The sequence below is a fragment of the Centroberyx gerrardi genome, chromosome 9 (genome assembly GCF_048128805.1).
Source record: "Centroberyx gerrardi isolate f3 chromosome 9, fCenGer3.hap1.cur.20231027, whole genome shotgun sequence".
In the NCBI taxonomy this organism is placed as follows: Eukaryota; Metazoa; Chordata; class Actinopteri; order Beryciformes; family Berycidae; genus Centroberyx; species Centroberyx gerrardi.
In genome coordinates this window covers 12,558,770-12,578,626 of record NC_136005.1, presented here as the reverse complement: position 1 = coordinate 12,578,626, position 19,857 = coordinate 12,558,770, and the positions used below count along the sequence as shown (strand labels likewise).

General features: G+C 45.8%; 1 protein-coding gene across 1 annotated transcript in view; it reads left to right on the top strand.

Moving 5' to 3' along the window:
- The window catches only part of ncanb (neurocan b), a 134,876-nt gene that overhangs the window by 91,958 nt on the left and 23,061 nt on the right, over positions 1–19,857 (top strand). Inside the window, exons 12-13 of the mRNA XM_071926009.2 lie at positions 1,064–1,180; positions 17,933–18,046. Of these exons, the coding sequence (XP_071782110.2) occupies positions 1,064–1,180; positions 17,933–18,046 (231 nt within the window). The remainder of the gene's footprint in view (positions 1–1,063; positions 1,181–17,932; positions 18,047–19,857) is intronic.

Genomic DNA, 19,857 nt, shown 5'->3' with positions numbered 1-19,857 from the left:
ACACACACTCACGTTATATCTCACCGGCACAGAATGAGTCAGGGTCACACAAAGAAGCAGCAATAGCCACACACACACATACACACACATTCCAAGGCTTTGAGGCGAACTGCACACCTTTATCTCTCTGCTCATACATCATTAAGTGAGTCTGGGTGTTATTATGGAGAAGATGCAGTGTATTAGATGGCCTGACAGATTGTGTCAGAGGCTGGAATCCTATCAGGATTGGATAATAAAAAGACACTTAATCTAGCCAGTTCCCCACAGTACTTCTCTGCACACAAAATATAAAATCCTGACGCCCGCGTCGCGCTCTAACCGTCCTTGTCAAATTCTCCTCCTCCCTTCGTCCCATCCTAAAATGTAAGAGCAATAATTACGACTTAATCTCCTCAATCTCCGCCATTCATCCTCCAAAACATTTCCCTTGAAGAGCCGCGGAGTTACGGCCCGGCGAAGTAAAATGTGTTTATTACCTTCTCCGCGACACAGTAATGTGCCATAAAAATAGGTGTCCGCCGCTGTGCCTGCCTGGGCAATGATCAGCTAATTTATGAGGACCCTGGCTCATCAGTAGGACCCCGGGTTGCGAGCGAGAGGCAGGGGAACGGCGGGAGGGAGTCGGCACATTGTCCTTCGCCTGCCGAGCATCAGTCATGATAAACAGGGGTGCGACAGACGCAACAACAGCCGATCCGTCACCTTGTGGAAAGTCACACAGAGACGGGGGACAGGTGGGGCGTCGGACCTCTACGTACTGTCTGCCGACTCTTCCTCTGTCTCTGTCACAGACTGGAGCAGGGGGGAAGAGGAGCGAGGAGGATGGGCTTGGCAAGGAGAGGGGCATAATGAGAGGGGCATAACGCTGGCTCGCTGCCTGTCATAGTTTGTCAACGTTTGAGGCACTCCCCCCCCACATAATGGTCCTCTTTGGAAAATGAATTATATACATTTGTACAACCACTCGTCCTGTCAATTAACCCCCTTCCCTCCTCTCACTCTCTCTCTCTCTCTCTCTCTCTCTCTCTCTCTCTCTCTCTCTCTCTCTCTCTCTTTCCAGTGGAGAATAACCCATGCCAGACCAACCCCTGTCTCCACGGAGGGAGCTGCCTGCAGGAGGGTGACGGCTACAGCTGCTACTGCCCTCAGGGCTTCTCTGGAGAGAGCTGCGAGATCGGTGAGTCACCGCCAGACCAAGGTCAAACAGGGAGACCCGGAGAGGTCAGCAGCTGCAGACGGACGCCGTGTCACTGTGGCATAAGGCAAAGAGAGAGAGGCATATGTTTGGAGAACGTTTACCAGATGTACCGTACAATGAAATCTAGAGGAAAAGACCGGTTGTTTCCTTATTTTTAGTCGGGCTCTGGACCCAATCTCAGTGCACTCAAAGCCAAGAGGACCTTACCTATCAGGTCCAGTAGTTTTGCTGTGGCCAGGATCAAGCTCCCTGACTGTGAAAGTGAATGGGGAATATCCATAGTATGCTGTAAACCATCCAGTTGTGACAGACTACTGAATTTTCACTGTGCTCAATTCTGTGTGTGTGTGTGTGTGTGTGTGTGTGTGTGTGTGTGTGTGCGTGTGCGTGCGTGTGTGTGTTCACTTTCTGCCCCAGGAGTGGTAGGCAGCTCATCTTTCCACTCAGCTGTGTGATGGGAGAATGTGTCTGTCAGAAATGGGCTGTGCACTGCTGTAGGTGTGTGTGTGTGTGTGTGTGTGTGTGTCTGTGTGTGTGTGTGTGTGTGTGTGTGTGTGTGACACACAAGGACACTTGGGCCACAGAGGAGCTATGAGCTCAGTGAGGGGTGGAGTAGCTGATTAAAGGGTTAGAGCAGTGACACATGCTGCTGCGGATCGGGATAAACAGGGAAATAAAGAAAAGACGAAGCAGAACTCTGAAGACCAGTTGGCATTGACAGAAGACATCAAAGTGACGTTCTTACTTTGAATGAGAACTGTAGAAAACAAAATCAACTACATGAACCTCACAGGGTTCATCGTAGCTTCAACACATCAGAGTTGTACAAAGTGCTTGTTGACAGTGCAGAGTCGGTTCTCCACATTGATTCTGGGCACTGGCCAGCACACTGTGGTTTGAACCAGAGTAAATATTAGATTAAGTAGCTGCACTGTTGTGTAGGGAGGGCAGTTCTGGCTTTCGAACCCTGGCCTTGCCTTTTTGGCTTTCAAACCCATGTTTTTATTTTGGCATTTTATTTTCCACAGCTTGTTTTGAACAGCGAACTGAGTTTGCTGTATTAAGGGCCTTGGAGTAAAACTAAGGTCGTGCCTGTGTTTCTTGTTAAATATGTGAGGATTTATCTCACTTTAAGGATGAACTGTAAACAGTTATTTGATGAGATGCGCCATTGGTATTCCTGTTCCTCAACCTCAGGAATCAGAAAAGACCGCAGAGCACATTGAGGCATCCTTTGTTGGTCCTATCTCTCAGTCTCAGTGCATTACATATTCATGGATACCAAGCCATGGGCCGACCCGGGGTTTTTACGGGTCATTGCTTATGGAAAGAGGTCATAGATCAGGGCTCAAGGGTCAAGAGAGGCATATTGTCCTGGGCCTGATTATCAATAAGCTATACTGCTCATACCCAGACGCACATATTATGCAACATTTAAGTGTGTGTGTGTGTGTGTGTGTGTGTGTGTGTGTGGCACACTAATGATATTGGAGATCAATCAGCATTCTACAGTTGCATCGATAATTCGTGACAAATGCATGTTAACCGCATGAATTAGACATAGTTTGTAATGATCCGCTGGAATATATTTGGTTTGGGTGTTTCAGTCACACAAAACTTTATGGTTTTTAGAAGCAACTGGAAAGAATTAGAACACTTTAATGGCAGAAAAGCACATTTCACAAACCATTTGTTATTGTTCACTGATCAGTACTGTGCTTGCTATCTCCCTTCAGGAATTTAATTGCATTTCCTGGTGTTATTGAACCTGGTGTTGTAATCTAGATTATGCCTCTGGGCAGCTGCATATCAGTTGCTTGTGATATTAATTACAGCCAAAGGCAAAGAGGTTAATTGCTTATAACAGCAAACCCTTGACCACACTTATACTGACTTAACACTTGGCTCCAGTGCTATTATAGAGGAATGGGAGAGAATGAAGGTAATAAAGGAAAAAAACAAGAAGTTTATATTATGTTCTGTGTAACACAATTCCCATTCCCTCCCACTTCACATCTGCAGCTCTCATTTTCCTCATTTGTTTTTTGACAGTCCTGAAAGCTTGGCCAATTTACTGTAGGCCTCGTTCCTTCTCCTGCGATGCCGAATGAGTTTGTTATAATAAATGAACCATTAGCGCACTGTGGATATAGCCACCACAGCCCCATTATTGCCAGAGCGGCACATAAACCTGCTTCTGCTATCCATGTGAAATGATTATTTAGGCAAAATAGGGCAGTGGCACCACAGCTGCAGCACACCTTAGAGGCACTCCCCAGGACTTGGCTTGTAGCTGCAATTATTTGGGAAGAAGCGTTTAGGAGAGCTGCATTATGGATGGCCTGTGTTTCTACTGTGGGTCGGTCTTTAACATTTATGAGGGGAAGAGAGAGAGAGAGAGAGGCTGGTGTGGACACCTGAATGTAAGCACTCAAGCTCCACTGGATCCCCGTCTTTAGAAAGTCCTCCTTCTCATCTCTGTTCCAAAGTGTTCAGGTTGTCTGTGGTTGGTTCGAGGCTGTCAACAAACACACAGAGACAGGAATGGCTGCAAACACTGTATTTTTAGTCATTTCGATTCGAGAACCTACAGAAAGAGCAATGAGCCCACCGGTTTTGACTGATTCATTTGTTTTAAGATACATCCTTGTTTTCCATTTATATTGTGTGTCTGTCTTTTTCCTTTTGCGGGTTCTAAAAGTGAAATCTCATTCCCTTGACAGCAACTGCTATTTCTGTTCTGTTCAAATGCGGTTTGTTTTGGGGAAAACGCATTAACCTGTCTCGGTCTATCTCTGAACACGGGTCAACAAATCACGGTGATTCTAAATGGAGCCGGAGTCAGGAAAATTATTTCTGGTCCGCTGCTGTTTGTTCTTCAGAAACGCCTCAATCAGCCCACCAGTCAGTCAGCCGGGAGAACGAGAGAGACCAGGCAGGTGCGTCATTTAAAGCAAAGCCATCAATATGGATTCTGTGAGTCATTCATATTCGTCTGTATTTAACCAGCAGAGAGACACGGAAATGTGTTTTCATGGCAGAATCAGAAAGACCAGCCAAATGGTGGAAGTCTATCGTTTGGAATTCAAATGCAACAGGAGTTGTTGAGGGTCAAGGAGGTAAATGGTCCTCTTAAAAGGGAGGAAATTACTCAGACCAAGCTATTCTCTCTTTGTATCTTTCGATCCTTGTCCTTCTTCCTCTCCATCTATCTTCCTCACAGCCCGGTGTGGACACCCCTCCCCCCATTTTCTCTGTCTTTTGCATGATAAATTAGAAGAGATAACGGTACCTGAGCTGCTTCAGAGTGGCACAGTAATTTGGCCAGTGACACACTCCAGTGGCCATCTCTCTTCTCTATTTACTCTCCTCCTTGTCCTCATCCTTTACCGCCATTCCTCTTTTTATCTCCGCTGCACTCTCCTCTCTGTTTCCTCCACATTTGTACACATGTCATCATTTCTCCTGTTTCCACTCGGCTACACACACACATGCGCGCAACTCCTCAAACACATCAGTCAGAAACAGTCCCTTCATCTTGCCAACTAACATTCAAACAGATTCACAGGTGGTTTGAAGAACTTCCAGGTCAATTTCAGCAAAATAAATTGAATAGCAACTTTTTATTTCCATCTTGGTGCGGAGCAATGTCCTCGAGTTAGTTTTCTGCTTGATGGGAAAGATACCTGTAATTTTTTTTTATTTTGCATTCCCCCATGTTCTCTGGCCTCATTCCCAACCTTGGTGATTAGATCTGAGTTTTCTCTCCCCCTTCCCTTCCTCTCTCCCCCTGTTCCTCCTCCATCGCCCCGCGCTCCATCCCTTCCACTGTGCTTAATATCAAATATGACTCTCTTTTCCCTCCCTTCATTTTCTTTTTCCACATCTTCATATCTCCACCCCTCTTGCTTCTCTTTCACCCCCACCCGCATTTTCTCTCCCGCTTCTTTTATTAGTCCTGCAGTTCTCTCTTATCCCTAACTAACTCTGTCCCTCTTCTATCGCTCTCTGTCATTTCTCTTTCCTCTATCCTGTTCACTCCCTCTCTCTACCTCCCTCCCTCCCTCCCTCCCTCCCTCCCTCCCTCTCCTGTTCCTCTTGCCCCTCCAGCATGTTGTTCTTTGGCAAGAGGGCTGTATGGAAATTGCTCCGCAGTGCAGAGATGGGGGTGAAAACAAGCCTGTAGCCCCCCAGCACTTCTCCCCAATAACACATTTAATTTCCTGCCAGACTTCCTCACCCCCTAACCTCTCCCCCCTCTTCTCTCACTCTCTGCCTCCATCTCTCTCTCTCTCTCTCGCTCTGTATTTTCCTGTCAAAGGCCAATGCAATCATTCATACAGAAATGCCTCCGTACTCATGCATAAAATGAAACTTATTCAAGCTCACACCCTCACTCACTTACCTGCATACTTGAATTGACAAACATGCTCACAAGGATGTACACAAAAATGTTTGCTTTCTCACTTTTTTTCTCTCCCTCTTTTACACACATCTAGACACACACGCCCACACACACACACACTCACAGGGTTGCCCCCTTGGCCCCACCTTATATAAAGCTAATATGTATCCCAGACTATATGAAGTGCTAATGCAGATCTCATGTTTAAAGAGGCCAGGAGAAATGCCCCCACAGGCTTTCTGTATTAACTAATGCATCCAGTGGGACCCTCTCCTCTGACATCAACTCATATGATTGAGCTTGAAAGATTCATGAGGCTGAGGCTATTAATATCATTGGCCCCTAACCCACCTTTCCACTGTGGCCGCGGATCTGAGCGATGGGGTCAAAGAAGATGGGGTGAATGGGAAGGACAGGGACTCAATAAGGGCTTGACTTTGGCCGAGGCCAGCAGCTGGTATGGATACACGCAGTCCATTGAGATATTTGCCAGGTACAGCTAGTGCTGCTATCAGTCTGTCTTTATGCCTATTAGCATTACCAGGGTATTAATTCTTACCGTTTTATAGTCTGTTGACTGTGGAGATCACTAAATACCTAAATGTCTATATGGCTAATGTCATGACAAAGTTTAAAAAACGATGTCCAGATTTAGGTTTATGACGATCAAAAAAGTGTTTGGTTTAGCTGAGAATCGATGAGAGGGAGTAGTTTGTAGTCCTTTAGTGTGTGTGTGTGTGTGTGTGTGTGTGTGTGTGTGTGGGTGGGTGGGTGGGCAGTACTGAAGGTAAGGGCACCCTGGCATGCTATCGTCCATAAATAGATAAACAAAGGTGTAACCTAGAGCTAGTAAACATGGGCGAACTATAGTACAGAGAGAGTATTATAGAGAGAGAGAGAAACAGAGAGATTAATTGTAGATATCTAAGAAAGAAAGACAGAAAGGCAGAAGGTAAGAAAAGCAGCAAGATGCTCAGTGAGTTCCATGGGTATGTAGAGGGAGAGAGATGAACAGTTGTGGAGAGTTGGCAGAGCCAGTGCTGCCATGCTGTTCCCCTCGGGACTTCCCATTCATTCCTTCATTAATGATGGAGTGGATTAATGTGTCTGGGGCTGGATCCAAGTCCTGGTGCGAGTTTTACTTACTTCTTGACTATACTACTTTTTCTGCAACTACTACTTCTTTCGTTGCCGCACAATGGCTGCAGCTGAGGAACACATACATGAGGTTGGACGTGACAGAGTGTGAGTGTGCAGCAGAGTGTGTGCCGTTCAGGTGATTGATGACCGGCGGTTTGTCACCGTTTGTCGGCAGCTGAGGAGCTCTTAAAGGGCTATGATTGGCTGGCTCCACCTGTCCGCTATGCCTCATTAATTCACCTACACCATTGGCTTCCTCTATCGGCAACGTGATTGGCTGCGCCGCCCCCCAATCACACCAACACCACCCAAAGAGTCCCAAAGCTCTGACTGGAACTGCTCAGCCTGCAGCTGACTCAGGCACTGATAAGCACACACACACACACATACACACAAACGCAGTCACATTCACGCACACACACATACACACAAACTTGGTCACATAAATGCACAAATGCAGTCACACACAAACAAATGCAAAAACTCAACAACAAACGCATGCACAGACATACAGTACATACACAGAAATACACACACAGATACAACCCCAGGCACATGCAGGTGCGTGCATACACACACAGATAGACACATTGTTCAGAGATGGGAAGATGGCACAATTTCCCAATTTTCAATCAGTATGGACACTAGCTCCTCTCCAGACTCTTAAGTACAATGAGAAACAAAGGGCATACTCTCTGCAGAGTGGAATGAAAATGAGCTGTTTATGTGTGTGTGTGTGTGTGTGTGTGTGTGTGTGTGTGTGTGAGTGGGTTCTGCTGTATGCACTGTATCTCCTCACTATGGCATAAACAGACCTGCAGATTAATGAGCTCCGGGCCAAGTTACTAGGACTCAACTCTCTCTCTCTCTCTCTCTCTCTCTCTCTCTCTCTGTCTCTCTCTCTCTCTCTCTCTCTCTCTCTGTCTCTCTTTCTCTGGCTCTCTCTCTCTTGCGTGCTCTCTCTCACTCTCCCTCTCTCTCACTCTCTTGCGTGCTCCCTCTCACTCTCCCTCTCTCTCACTCTCTCTCCCTCTCTCTCTCTCTCGCTCTCTCTCTCTTGCACGCTCTCTCTCTCACTCTCCCTCTCTCTCACTCTCTCTCCCTCTCTCTCTCTCTCTCTCTCTCTCGCTTCGCTATGTCTCTCTCTCACACACACACATTTTACACACTTGCCATGTTTCGTTGCCTCGACTTTACTGCTCTTTTTTGCAATTTGCTCTTGAGCTGAAGTGTCAGGTACAGTGAATGAATATGCGTGTGTGTGTGACTGTGATATGAGTTTGATTTAGCTCAGAGTGTGTGTGTGTGCGTGTTGTGCTGGAAGGATGGAGGCAATGACTCTGTACACACTCGCTGACAGCCGTAGGAGGAAATGAAGCATATAAAGGCTGGCCACGTAGAAGGCGGGACAAATTGATTTCCCATGAAGACCGGGGACTGGGTTTTACACAGGGGGGCCTTATCAGCTTTCCAGGCTCACACAGAGAGTCACAGAGACACCTACACTCACAACACAACTACACACACACACACACACACAGAGACACACGCGCACACCTAGAGTCAGGGCAAACTTAAATAGTCAAATAGTCAAAAATGCATAAGCATGCTACATTTGCATTCAAGTGCACATACACATGAACAGAAAGATATACATACATGGACACACACACACACACACACACACACACATATTGTATTACTATACTTGTGAGGACCTTCACAGACCACATTCCCTCACCCTTGACCTTAACCTTTACCACAACATAAACCGAATCCTATTTCTAACTATAAAGTCAATATGTCCTAAGCCTAATTTTTTTTTCCTTATAAGAAGAGAGAACCAGCGAAGTGTCTTCACTTTGGAGGATTTTCCTCATCTTTCTATTCTTGTGAGGACATTTGGTCCTCATAAATATAGAAATATAAGAACACACAAACAGTTCGCACATACTGTTGTCCTGAGACGAGCCAACAGTATAAAGGGGATTTTTCTTATCTCCATGGTGGCGGGCCAGAGAGGGAGAAAAAATAGCATGAGAGGAGAATGAGATAGAAGAGAGGAGAGAAAGAGGGGGATGAAGTGAGAAAGGAAGGAAGAGGAAGAAGATAGAGTATCAGTCCTTGACCAGGTATAACCCTGTGTGTGGTTCACTGTCCAGCGCATTGGCTGAAAACTAGTATGTTGCTTAAAATTTACCAGAGGATATTTGTTGGTTCACCGACCATTTCTTTACAGAAATAGATTTAAGGATTCAACATCAGAGCTCCCTCCACTCAGAAAAATCTCCTTACATAATTTCACTGTTAGTGATTAATTGATTTTGACAGGTCGAAGGAAAAAATAGATAATTTCACTCTACTATTTCCTCTTTAAGTATGTCAGGAATAGCGACAGGAGGCAGAGAATAGCCTGTCGTTCACCCCTCTAGGGAACTGCTCTACTTTAAGAGTAGTTATGAAATTTCTTAACTGTGCACTCTCACAGAAGTAAGGACCGAGAGGGAAGGAAGCAAAGAAGGAAGGATGGAAGGGAGGAAGGAGGGAGGGAAGGGATGGAAGGAAGGAAGGAGTGAAGGCAGATGGGAGATGCAAGAAAGGAAGGAAGGAAAGAAGGAAGGGAGGAAGAATGAAGGGAGACAGAAGAAAGGGACGAAGGAGTCTGAAGGAAGGAAGGAAACAAGGAAGGAGGGAGAGAAGGAATAATGGAAGCAGGAAATGAGTGAAGACAGATGGAAGATGAAAGGAGGGAATGAAGACAGATTGAAAGAAGGAAGGAAAACAGGAAGGAAGGGAGGAAGAAACGAAGGGAGACAGAGGTAAGGAACAGAGTCTGAAGGAAGGAAGGAAGCGAGGAAGGAATGATGGAAGCAAGAAATGAGTGGACGGACGATGGAAGGAAGGAAGGAAGGAGAGAGATAGAAAATGATAGAAGGAACGATCCATTTTAAGAGGGAGATGTGTAGCTCCTTTAAGTCGAGGTGATATGTGCTAATGATCACACCCTGGGTGTCTGGGGCAGATAAAGCTGTCAGGGAACAGGCCAAAACCCACATGGCCCAGAGGGACGCTGCTGCTGCTAACACCGGCCGCCCTAAAGGGACACCTGTAAAACCTCATGACTCAAAGGAAATTAGCCTGGTAAGACCCACGGGGCGAAGGAGGATAAACTAGCCATTTAGAGATTTCCGGAGGGAGGGAGAGAAAATAGAAGGTGAAGAGACACAGAGGTGACTAATGAAAAGGAAGGATGGAAGTGTGGGAACGCAGGAAGGAGGGGAAAAGGGAAGGGAAATGAAGTAAGAGGAAGGGAAGAGGAGGGAAATGAAGACAAGAGAGGGGTGGGAAAGGAAAGAAAAAGAAGGGGGGCGTCTATGGTGATGCCTGTGTGGCCTGTTTTGTATTGGCTGTCATTCTGAAATCCCCCGTATCCCCGTTTTCTCTCTCCCAGAATCTGCAGAGAGATGGAAATAGAGAGTGAGGCTGTATCATGTTGATGGCACTGTGGCAGGCTTGCTTGGCTTTTTCTGTCTCTGGCTTCCTTTCCCTGGCCACTGGCCCCCTCCCACACAAAATATAAACAGACAGCAAAGATGGAGCCAGTGAACACACACACACACACACACACACACACACACACAGAGTCAGTGAGCAGAGTCAGGCTGTCAGAACTGAAGGCTAGCAGAGCGATGTGAGATGTTGTGACACTTTTCCTCATTACATTTTCCCAGGCTGTTATGAATGTTGCACCAGCCCTGTCAACCACAGCGAGGACCTGTCTGAAACATAGACACACACATTCCACACGCATACAGTGCCGACACACACACACACACACACACACACACACACACACACACACACACACGTTCACATACTGTATACCCATTGCAACACACATGAATTAAGATAGATCTGTTTTCTGTCGTTTTTAGATTTCATGTTGCGGTGTGATTTCGGAAATGTCTACACGAGCGCTTTTAGGCTCATTTGCTTGCTTCCCCTCAACGCATGAGGAAATCTGGTAAACCCTGTCAAGTTGGATTTCTGCCTGTGTGCGGCTCGCAGTACATCGTCTGGGCTCCAAGCTGTTAATGCGGCTGAGGCCAGCGGTGAGGTAACACATCCCCCTTCATCCAAAAGTCTTAGCCAAGTAAAAAGGACAAAATTATTTTCTCTATTTTTAACAGAAACCCCCAAGACACTAGATCCACTGATGGGTTGATCAGCGTTGCACCGATCTCTCTGGAGATCAGCAGAGAGCCTGTGGCTGTAGCCGCGTTGCCATGTAGTCTGTCTGTTCTCTCTTTTCCCTGTTGATCATTGATCCCTTTGAAACCCAGCCTCACCCAAACAAAGCTGACAGCCCAGGACTCCACTCATTAGCACATACACACACAGACACAAGGGTACATGCACACAGAGACAAACACACACGCACACATGTCCATTCAGACGCGCACAAAACACATGCACACACACGCTGGCAGACACACAGAAAGATACAACACGTACCCACAGAGACACGCACACATGTCCATTCACACACACACACACACACACACACACACACTCACAAAGATACAGTACATACACACAAAGAGACACACGTCTATTCATACACACACACATACACACACACACTTGCACAAAAACACGCACATACATTAAGTGTATATGCCTGTTCTTGTATATACACACACAGTCTGTGCACAATCACAAAGGTGCTATGCTAATCACACACACACACATGTATATACACACGGGAATGCACACACACATTAAATTAATAGTTATTAAAAAACTACTACACTCCTCACTCATACACACACACACATACACACTCATTCACCTACACACACACAAAATTCTGATTATGCTCATACATGCTTAAGCACACATACTCAGTCACACACACATACACAAAGGCACGATACACAGCAACAGTATGATTATCGACACGACACAATAAGGTCCAGAGAGTGGGCATGCTGTTCGGACGAGTGCTGGTTCACTAGAAAGGTATCCGTCTGTGTAGGGGGGCGGGGAAATGTCAACGCCCCTGAGCAACCTAAGGGAAGTCAATCATCGGGGCTTTCGCACAATGAAAGATGACAAACACACAGAGCCTTTCAGCAGAAGACCTTTATGCGACAAACATTTCCATTTCAAAGCCCCTATTTTACAGGATGTCATGTCAGTTTATTTTTACATAATGTCGACTGTGGTTTGGAGGCAATTAGGAGAATGCAGAAAGGGTGACTAGATCTGTCACTGCTGTTGGTTGATAAGGGGCCAGCCTGGCACCCGCTGCGTTTGTTAGTGTGTGTGTGTGTGCGTGAGAGAGAGAGAGTGATTGGGAGTGCGTTTGTGCGTGCATGCGTGTTCGTCTGTGTGTGTGTGTGTGTGTGGGGGGGGGGGGGCACGCGTGTTTGCATGCCAGAATGTGCGTTTGATTCCATGTAGCTGACAAAACCGTCTTCCTCCAGTGCATTAATGTTGTCCCCTCATGCCCTCCCCACCACTCCGTCAGAAGTGAAGTCTCCGGCTGGCATTTGCTGGTTCAAAGGGTCTCTGTGTAATTGATCAGACTGCTGTTTGATCTGGACGGCTGGCATTTAGTCTACAGAGGAAACCGCGCTTTTCTCTGCTCTGTTATGACAAACTGCCTGGCTTTCAAACACCCGTGCATGCCACCAACAGGAGTTTTGTGCAGATGCAGTGTATGCGATACATAATGAGAGTATGCCTGTGATCGCCTTCCAGCCTCGGCTTGTATGTGTCTGTGTGTGTGTGTGTGTGTGTGTTTGCATAATGTGTACGTCCCTCTTTCTTTGAGCCAGTGGGTGTTTTTTTCAGTGAATTATGAAATAAATCAACAGGATGCTCTGCTGATCCATGAGTACTTCAACATGTAATACATGATTCATGTGTACACATACACACACACACACACACACACACACAGAGTACTGTACTGTACGCACATTAATGAGCAGACACATTAACAATAGCAAGGTTTTTCTCAGACAGTAAGCCCATTAACAGAAACAGGTCTATTCCTTTCACTCTCCCACTTGTCCTCTGTGTGACTCGCTCCCTCATTCTTTGTCTCTCTGTCTAGCTGAACATCCATTTTTTCCTCTTTCATACTCATTCTCAAACGCGTTCACTCTCTATCCCTCTATTTTCTTTTTTGTCTCCACCTAACCCTTTTTCATTGTTTCTTTCCTCCTCACCTCCCCCTTATGGTCCCACTTCTCTTTTCACTTAATGAAGCACTTTTTGTTGGGACTATTCACAATTTGCCAAAGCAATTATGCCCGAGACAATCAACAGAAGCAGGACTCTGCCTCCCTTGAAATGGGCAATTTATCCTTCAAATGTTAAATAGCTAAAAAAAAATAAAAAAAAGTCAGATGCACTGCTGAATTTCAATGCTGCCACCACTCTCTCAAACAGTCATTAGGTTGACAGGCAAATGGGTGCAATCCTGACCCTCTCAATAGATGTTTGTAGTATTTGTGACATTTCAAATGGGCAGCCGGCATCTCGACGCCCTCCCTGCTACACCTGAGCCTCACACCAAACACTTAAACACAGGGAGAGCGATCATTCAGAATTACACTCAGAATGAACCTCTTAAGACGCTGGCAGAGGAAATTGTAGCTATTTTTGTGTCAAAGCCAACAAATGCCAAGTAAAAGAATATCTCGAGTGGGTCTCTTTTGCCATTTTAGTTTTTGCGCATTTGATGTTGTGGGTGAATATTTATGAGTGTTTGGAGTAGAGAATAGGACATTTGCAAACAGCTGACAGATTTTCCGTAGCGCTACCTTTGTGAAGCCAGGCTCAAGTTTTTTTTATGTTTTTCATGAGCAGTTGTTGATCAGTAAATCTAACATATTTTATCAATAAGAGCTAAAAAAAAAAACAACAACTCCACAGCACAAGACTAATAAAATGAATCATATGCCATGGAACTTTTTAATGCATGCCCGTCGAAAGACCTTGGTTGAAATATTGATTCTTTTCTCCAAGCCTTTATTACCTTCTAGTCAGTGGATTCTCTCTCTCTCTATCTGTCTCTCTCTCTCTCACTTTTCCCTTGCTGGACTTTGGCTGGCTAAACCCGCAAGGATTCATAGCCGTGAAATTGTTGATTGCGGTTGAGGTCTCATTTATAAAACACAGAGAGCTGTTTACTTTTTATTTGGCCTCAATGTTCACAAATGCCCCGGCTGCGGCTAGAATTGAAAGCATAAATCTCACTGTGGTAAAGTAGAAAAAGACCCTCCAGAGCTGGCAAAGTCACAGAGAAGGGAGGACGGGGGTATCAAGGGGAGGACGGGCGGGTGATGGAGCTGATCTCGGGATGGACGAAGCGCTGGTCCAGTACACAGGTAATAGGAATACAATCTGATCTGTTGGGCTGACAAATAATCCAAATAGGGAAATGGAAAAAGGCTGACCAAGGGCCATCTCCAACCCAATTCCTCTTTGCTTTCTCTCTCTCTCTCTTTGTCCCTTCTCAATTATTCATTCCCTGGTTTCGACACCTGCCTGCACTGAGCCTCCAGATATTCTGTCAACAGACACCGCCCCCAGTTTGTCTGGCTCCTCTCTCACTATCCTCTCGCATATTCCTCTCTGTCTACTCTCTCTCTCCCTCCCTGTCCAACCCCCCCCCCCCCCCCCCCCTCGCCCACCCACCCATATAACTCTCCAACTATTCTCAGACACATGGAGAGGCGGGGCTAAACAAAAAAAGGAAAGGGAAAACACATTTGAGCAGGGTACACACTCATCCCGCAGTCATAAATTCCCATCCAAGCTATGTATTTTTCAGTCGACGGCAAACCAAATTTCACGTCCATATTTTGTCAGCCCTGTCATTATGTTAGTCATGTCGATTTTCCATGTGTATTTGCTGCCTCTGCTGTCAGTTACCAATTAATAACTTTGGCACAAAGAATGGCTGGTAGCATCGCTAGCGTGTTAGCTGTACCCCGCAATTACTATGATGGCTGGTGCCTATCTATCCCTCCATCCATTTCTCTGCCAGCAGATAAGTGGTGCACTGCCGGCTCCTCTGGAGAGTCTCTGGAGACTATACCAGTGCCCAGGCCTGATTTTGTTGTCCTGGGGAGTGAGCCAGAGAGGGATGGACACACATACACACAAATGCTCAAATACAACCACACACACACACACTGCCACCTGCTTAAGTTGGACAGTTCCCTCAGTTAGCCAGCTGGGCAGAGTGGACATTGAGTGGACTTTGAGTGGACAGGCCTGCTGCGTCCTGGCCCTCTCTGCTCTGCTGGAGGAGAAGAGAGGAAGGTAGACACTGCTAGACACTGAGGAACAATGTGGTCGGCCCGGCCATATGGCATCCCTGCTTTGTCCTTAGAGGAACAGAGAGAGATGGTACAGAATGGCAATAAAGGAATATTAGGGAATCAGCCCATCAGATTCTTCACATCAAAACACATTCCAGCTATCATTCTAGATGTCATCAGTAACTTGTCCTTGAATCCTACTACCTTACCTAAATCTGAAGTCTAACAGCTAATGTCAAGAGTGCTACTGTGTCGGTTCCTCAACTACCAATATCTAGAGTGGTCTCTCTCTAATAGCTGATGTCCATAGCTAATGTATTGATTCCTCTGCTTTTATAATCCAGAGTGCTACTGTGCCGGTTCCTCAACTCCTTCCTCCTGTGCTACAGTATTTAATGAGGCCAGATGTTGGTTGATATTAGGCCCAGTGGCTGTATTTTCTCTAACAGCTGTACTGGTACCCTGATCCTTCCCTGCTCATCTGTTGGTTCACGATGTAGAGAGAGGGAGATTTTCAGTGTCTATTGATGAAAATGTTTCATCCTGTGGGATGCCTCAGAGGTCCCGTCTTGGACCTGTATTGTTCTTACTTTATATGCTACCTTTAGGTCACATAATATGTCAGTTTAATGTATCTTTTCATTGTTATGCTGATGACACACAACTTTGTCTTTGTGTTAAATGCAAAGAGTTCAGCAGATTAACTATTTTAAATGACTGCCTTGTGACTATTAAGGTTTGGATGTTCAATTTCCTCCAGTTAAACTCAACAAAAAAACTGAGTCCTTGTTATCAGCCCTGAAAATAGTTCATGATCTCATCAAATTTCTTTGTCCATTGGCATCCAATGTTAGGTCTACCTCTAAGAATTATTTTTGACCCACTCTTGAATTTCGAGTAACATACAAAAAAAAGCCACTTCAATCTTGCTTTTTTCAACTGAGAAACATTGTTAAAATGGCCTGCTCTGCCTTTTCAAGACACAGAAAATGATTCATGCTTTTGTGTCATCAAACCTGGACTACTTCAGTGGTTTTTCTACTTACCTCAGCCAAGCATCTGTGGCTCAACTCCAGTTGGTCCAAAATGCTGCTGTTCATCTTTTAACTAACACCAAACATAGGTATCACATTACTCCAGCATTGGCCTCTCTTCACTGGCTACCACTGAAGTTTAGAATCAGTTTTACTCTTCTTTTAATTATGCACAAAGCATTGTATGGTCAAGCACCTGAGTATATTTGAATTATTGTGCCCATATAGTACCGTTAGGTCCCTTAGTTCCTCAAGCTAATAGCTAAAGGGTGATTGTGCTTTTGCTATTCCTGCTTTGGTACAACCCATTTTTATTGTCTTGCTTTTGATTGTGTCTGATGATTTATTTATTGTGCTAAATGTTCTCCTTGTTTTACTGTTTTGGGTTTTACTGTTTTACTGGTTTTATGTGTCCTTATTTTTCCAGTATCCCATTGTGAGACATGTCTACTTACTTACTTACTTACTTACTTACTTAGAGAGACTTACTAGAGAAACAGAGAGGCAGACAGACGGAGACAGTTACACATGGATATACTATAGGCCTACATGACACTGTGATACACCAGACCAATACCAATTCCATCTCAGTCAGACTCCTCTGGCTGGGTCTCTACCTTCTGCATCTAATTCAGCCTTTGATATCAGCCAGCCCAAAGCGGGGCACCAGCAGTGAAGCTGTCATGCTGCTTTATCCAAACAGACTCTTCCACCCCAAACGCTGGCTGCCTGCAAAGCTTCTGTAATCCAACCCTGGGACTTGCCAACTTCCCAGACTCGCAGAATCATATCAGCCCCCCCCCCCCCCCCCCCCCCGACGCCCATCCCTACTCCCCTCCCTCTGCTCCACCCTTCTTTACATCAACCTCTTGTTCATAGCTCTCTCGATGTCTCTCTTGAATGTTCTTTATCATCCCTCTATCCCTACATCTTCCCGTTCTCTTCGGACCCTTTCTTGCATCCTTCCACTCCATCCCCCCTCTCCCCTGACCTCTTGTTGAGGCCCCAGGGACTCACTCAGATGTTTTGATGGCAGAGGATTGTGGGATACCAGCTGCAGTTTTAATGATTTTGCCCCCAGGCCCAGATCAGCCAGAGAAATACAGTTACCATTTTTCAACAGAATGAGAACTCTCGCCCCTTCGACGCCTCTGCAAAACGTGTGTGTGTGTAATGTGCGTGTGCGTTTGCATGAGTGAGTGTGAGCGACTGTGTGTATATTGTGCACAAACATGTAGATCTGTATTTTTACATCTAAGGAATAGCTTTTCACTGTGCTCATCATGTTGGTCACTACTCTGCATATAAAAATGGATTTGCATATCAGTTTATCTTTTGTAGCTACTAGCAAGAGGGCTTTTGTGTTTGTGTGGGCGAAGTCAATTTTGAAGATTGAAACTCATCCAACTGAATTTCTTCCTCCCTCCAATTCTCTGTCTCTGAAGTATCTCTCTCTACCACCAGCCCCCCTCTACTCTCTCTCACTCTCAGGTTTGACAGCAGAACTCAGGCGCGTCCAGCAAACACATTGCAATTAGCATCATGCGCTTCAGTGCGTCCCAAACCACTCATTGATGAAGCTCAATCAATTCACTTTAATTATAACTTTCTCAGAAACGCTTCTAATCTCTCCAAAAGTTGGATCTCTGTTGGGTTTGTTCAGTAACTAACTGTGGCAGGTAGTTTCAGAAGTAGCCATTTGGAAAGTGCTGTGCGCGTGTGTGTGTGTGTGTGTGTGTGTGTGTGCGTGTGTGTGCGTACCTTACCTGACCCTCTCTCTCTCTCTCTCTCTCCCTCTCTCTCTGTCCAGACATTGACGACTGCCAGTCCAACCCATGCCAGAACGGGGGAACCTGCATCGATGAGACCAACTCCTTTGTGTGTCTTTGTCTGCCCAGCTACGGTGGAGCCACATGTGAGAAAGGTAACGGCACGGACCATAACACTGCTTAAGGGGGGCGGCCAGACAGAAACAGATAAAAACGTATGAAGCACAAATACTCTCTTACACTCTTCATTCTTTGTCTGATAGGAATGCGAAACGGAGGCGTAGTGTTTTTGAAACAAGGCGGGTGGATAATTTGTAAACACAGAAAAATGGATCTCAACAAGTGCAAGTTATTTTGGCTAGAACAATTGCATTAGATTAGCTTGGAAGAAATACATTAACTAGCCAAATAAAATATCAATATCAGGATTCTCAAATTGAACATCGTGTTTCTGTATAACCAACCTGGAAGACCAATTGCTACACTAATTTTATGCCGGGCCATATTAGTTCCATTTCTGTCTTTGTAAATTGGTTGGCATCATACAACTCTGGGAAGCTGTGTTCGGGTGGAATTAGTTGCTCTTCTATTTTCTAAAATTGAGAGAAGATCGGAGGCAGAGGAGGAGAAGGACGACGAAGAGGACGAGGAGAAGCAGGTGGTTGCGGGTGTGGGAGTGGAGGATGAAGATGTGTCGAAGGCAGTGGAGGGGGAGGAAGAGGGGGGTTGATGAGGACGGAGGAGGACAAGACGCTGGAGGAGCAGGAGGATGAGAAGCGGGAGGTGGAGGGAGGAGGCGGGGGGGGGCAGTGGAGGAGTGGGTGGAGGGAGGATGATGAGTGATGTGTAAATGGAGGTGAAACGAGGAGGAGGAAGCAGCGGAGGGGGAGGGGGAGGAGGCAGCGGGAGAGGAAGAGGGGGAGAGGGACCGTTTTAGACAGAACACCTGCGCCCAGCTGGTTTTGTCTCTCATTGTGGGAATTCCCCTGTGAGAAGGAGGCAGTGAAGGAGGCTCTTCACCAGCTGTATGTTACATGGAAACATGGCCGACACGTCAGCGCCATGCGACGCCGAGGAATACCCAGAGCATGTGTACACAGTAAAGGTATGGGGATGTGGTGGGATGAAACGAAAGATGGAAAGGTTTCGAGTTTGACTTACTTTCCTTTGTAACTAGCAACACAACTGAATTATGTAGAGTGTACATCTCTTAAAACACAAGATTTAAAATAGCACAATTAAAATTTAAAGAATGGAAACAAAGGCGGATAGTGGGGACGAGAGAGAGCTTGAGATTGTAGAGACATTGTAGCATCCTGGAGGAGGAGAGAGAGAGAGAGAGAACAGGGGAGAGGGGGAGGGAAGGAGAGGAATATATTGGATGCTTTATATGGACTGCATGGAATTATATGAAACCATAAAGCCAAGTTCTACTGGTTCAGCTCCACCTTTAGCCTCATCTCTCTGTAGAGTTGTGACTTTGAATATCTGTTTTTTTGTCTATGTGTCTGGCTGCCAGGGCCTCGCTGTGCTCTCTCCTGCTCTGGTCTGGTCTGGTCTGATCTGGGTCTCTGAGGGCAGAGCAATCAATACAGAGAGGTGGGAGTGAAGGCAGAGAATGAAGGAGAGTAAAGCAGGAGGTATACCTGCTGCGGAAACTAGTTTTGGCAGGTTCTTGGGGACAAAAGGACATGTTTGTGGAAAAAAAAACTAAGACTAAGTGTTTGCAGGCTTGCTGGCCAAACTAGTCGAATTCTTCCCACACCAGCCCCCACTGTGCGACCGTCTGCAGTCGGCCTAAAACGCGTTTGCTTGAGTTGACTTCTCTTCTTGAGCTTCTCCTTTCTTCTTCCGGTTCATTGCCGTTTGTTTACATCTCTGTGCGAACATCTTGTGCTAAACTCTTCCATCTTCTCTCCCGGTTTGATTAGCAGACGAACATGCCCATCATGTTTTTCTTCTTTTC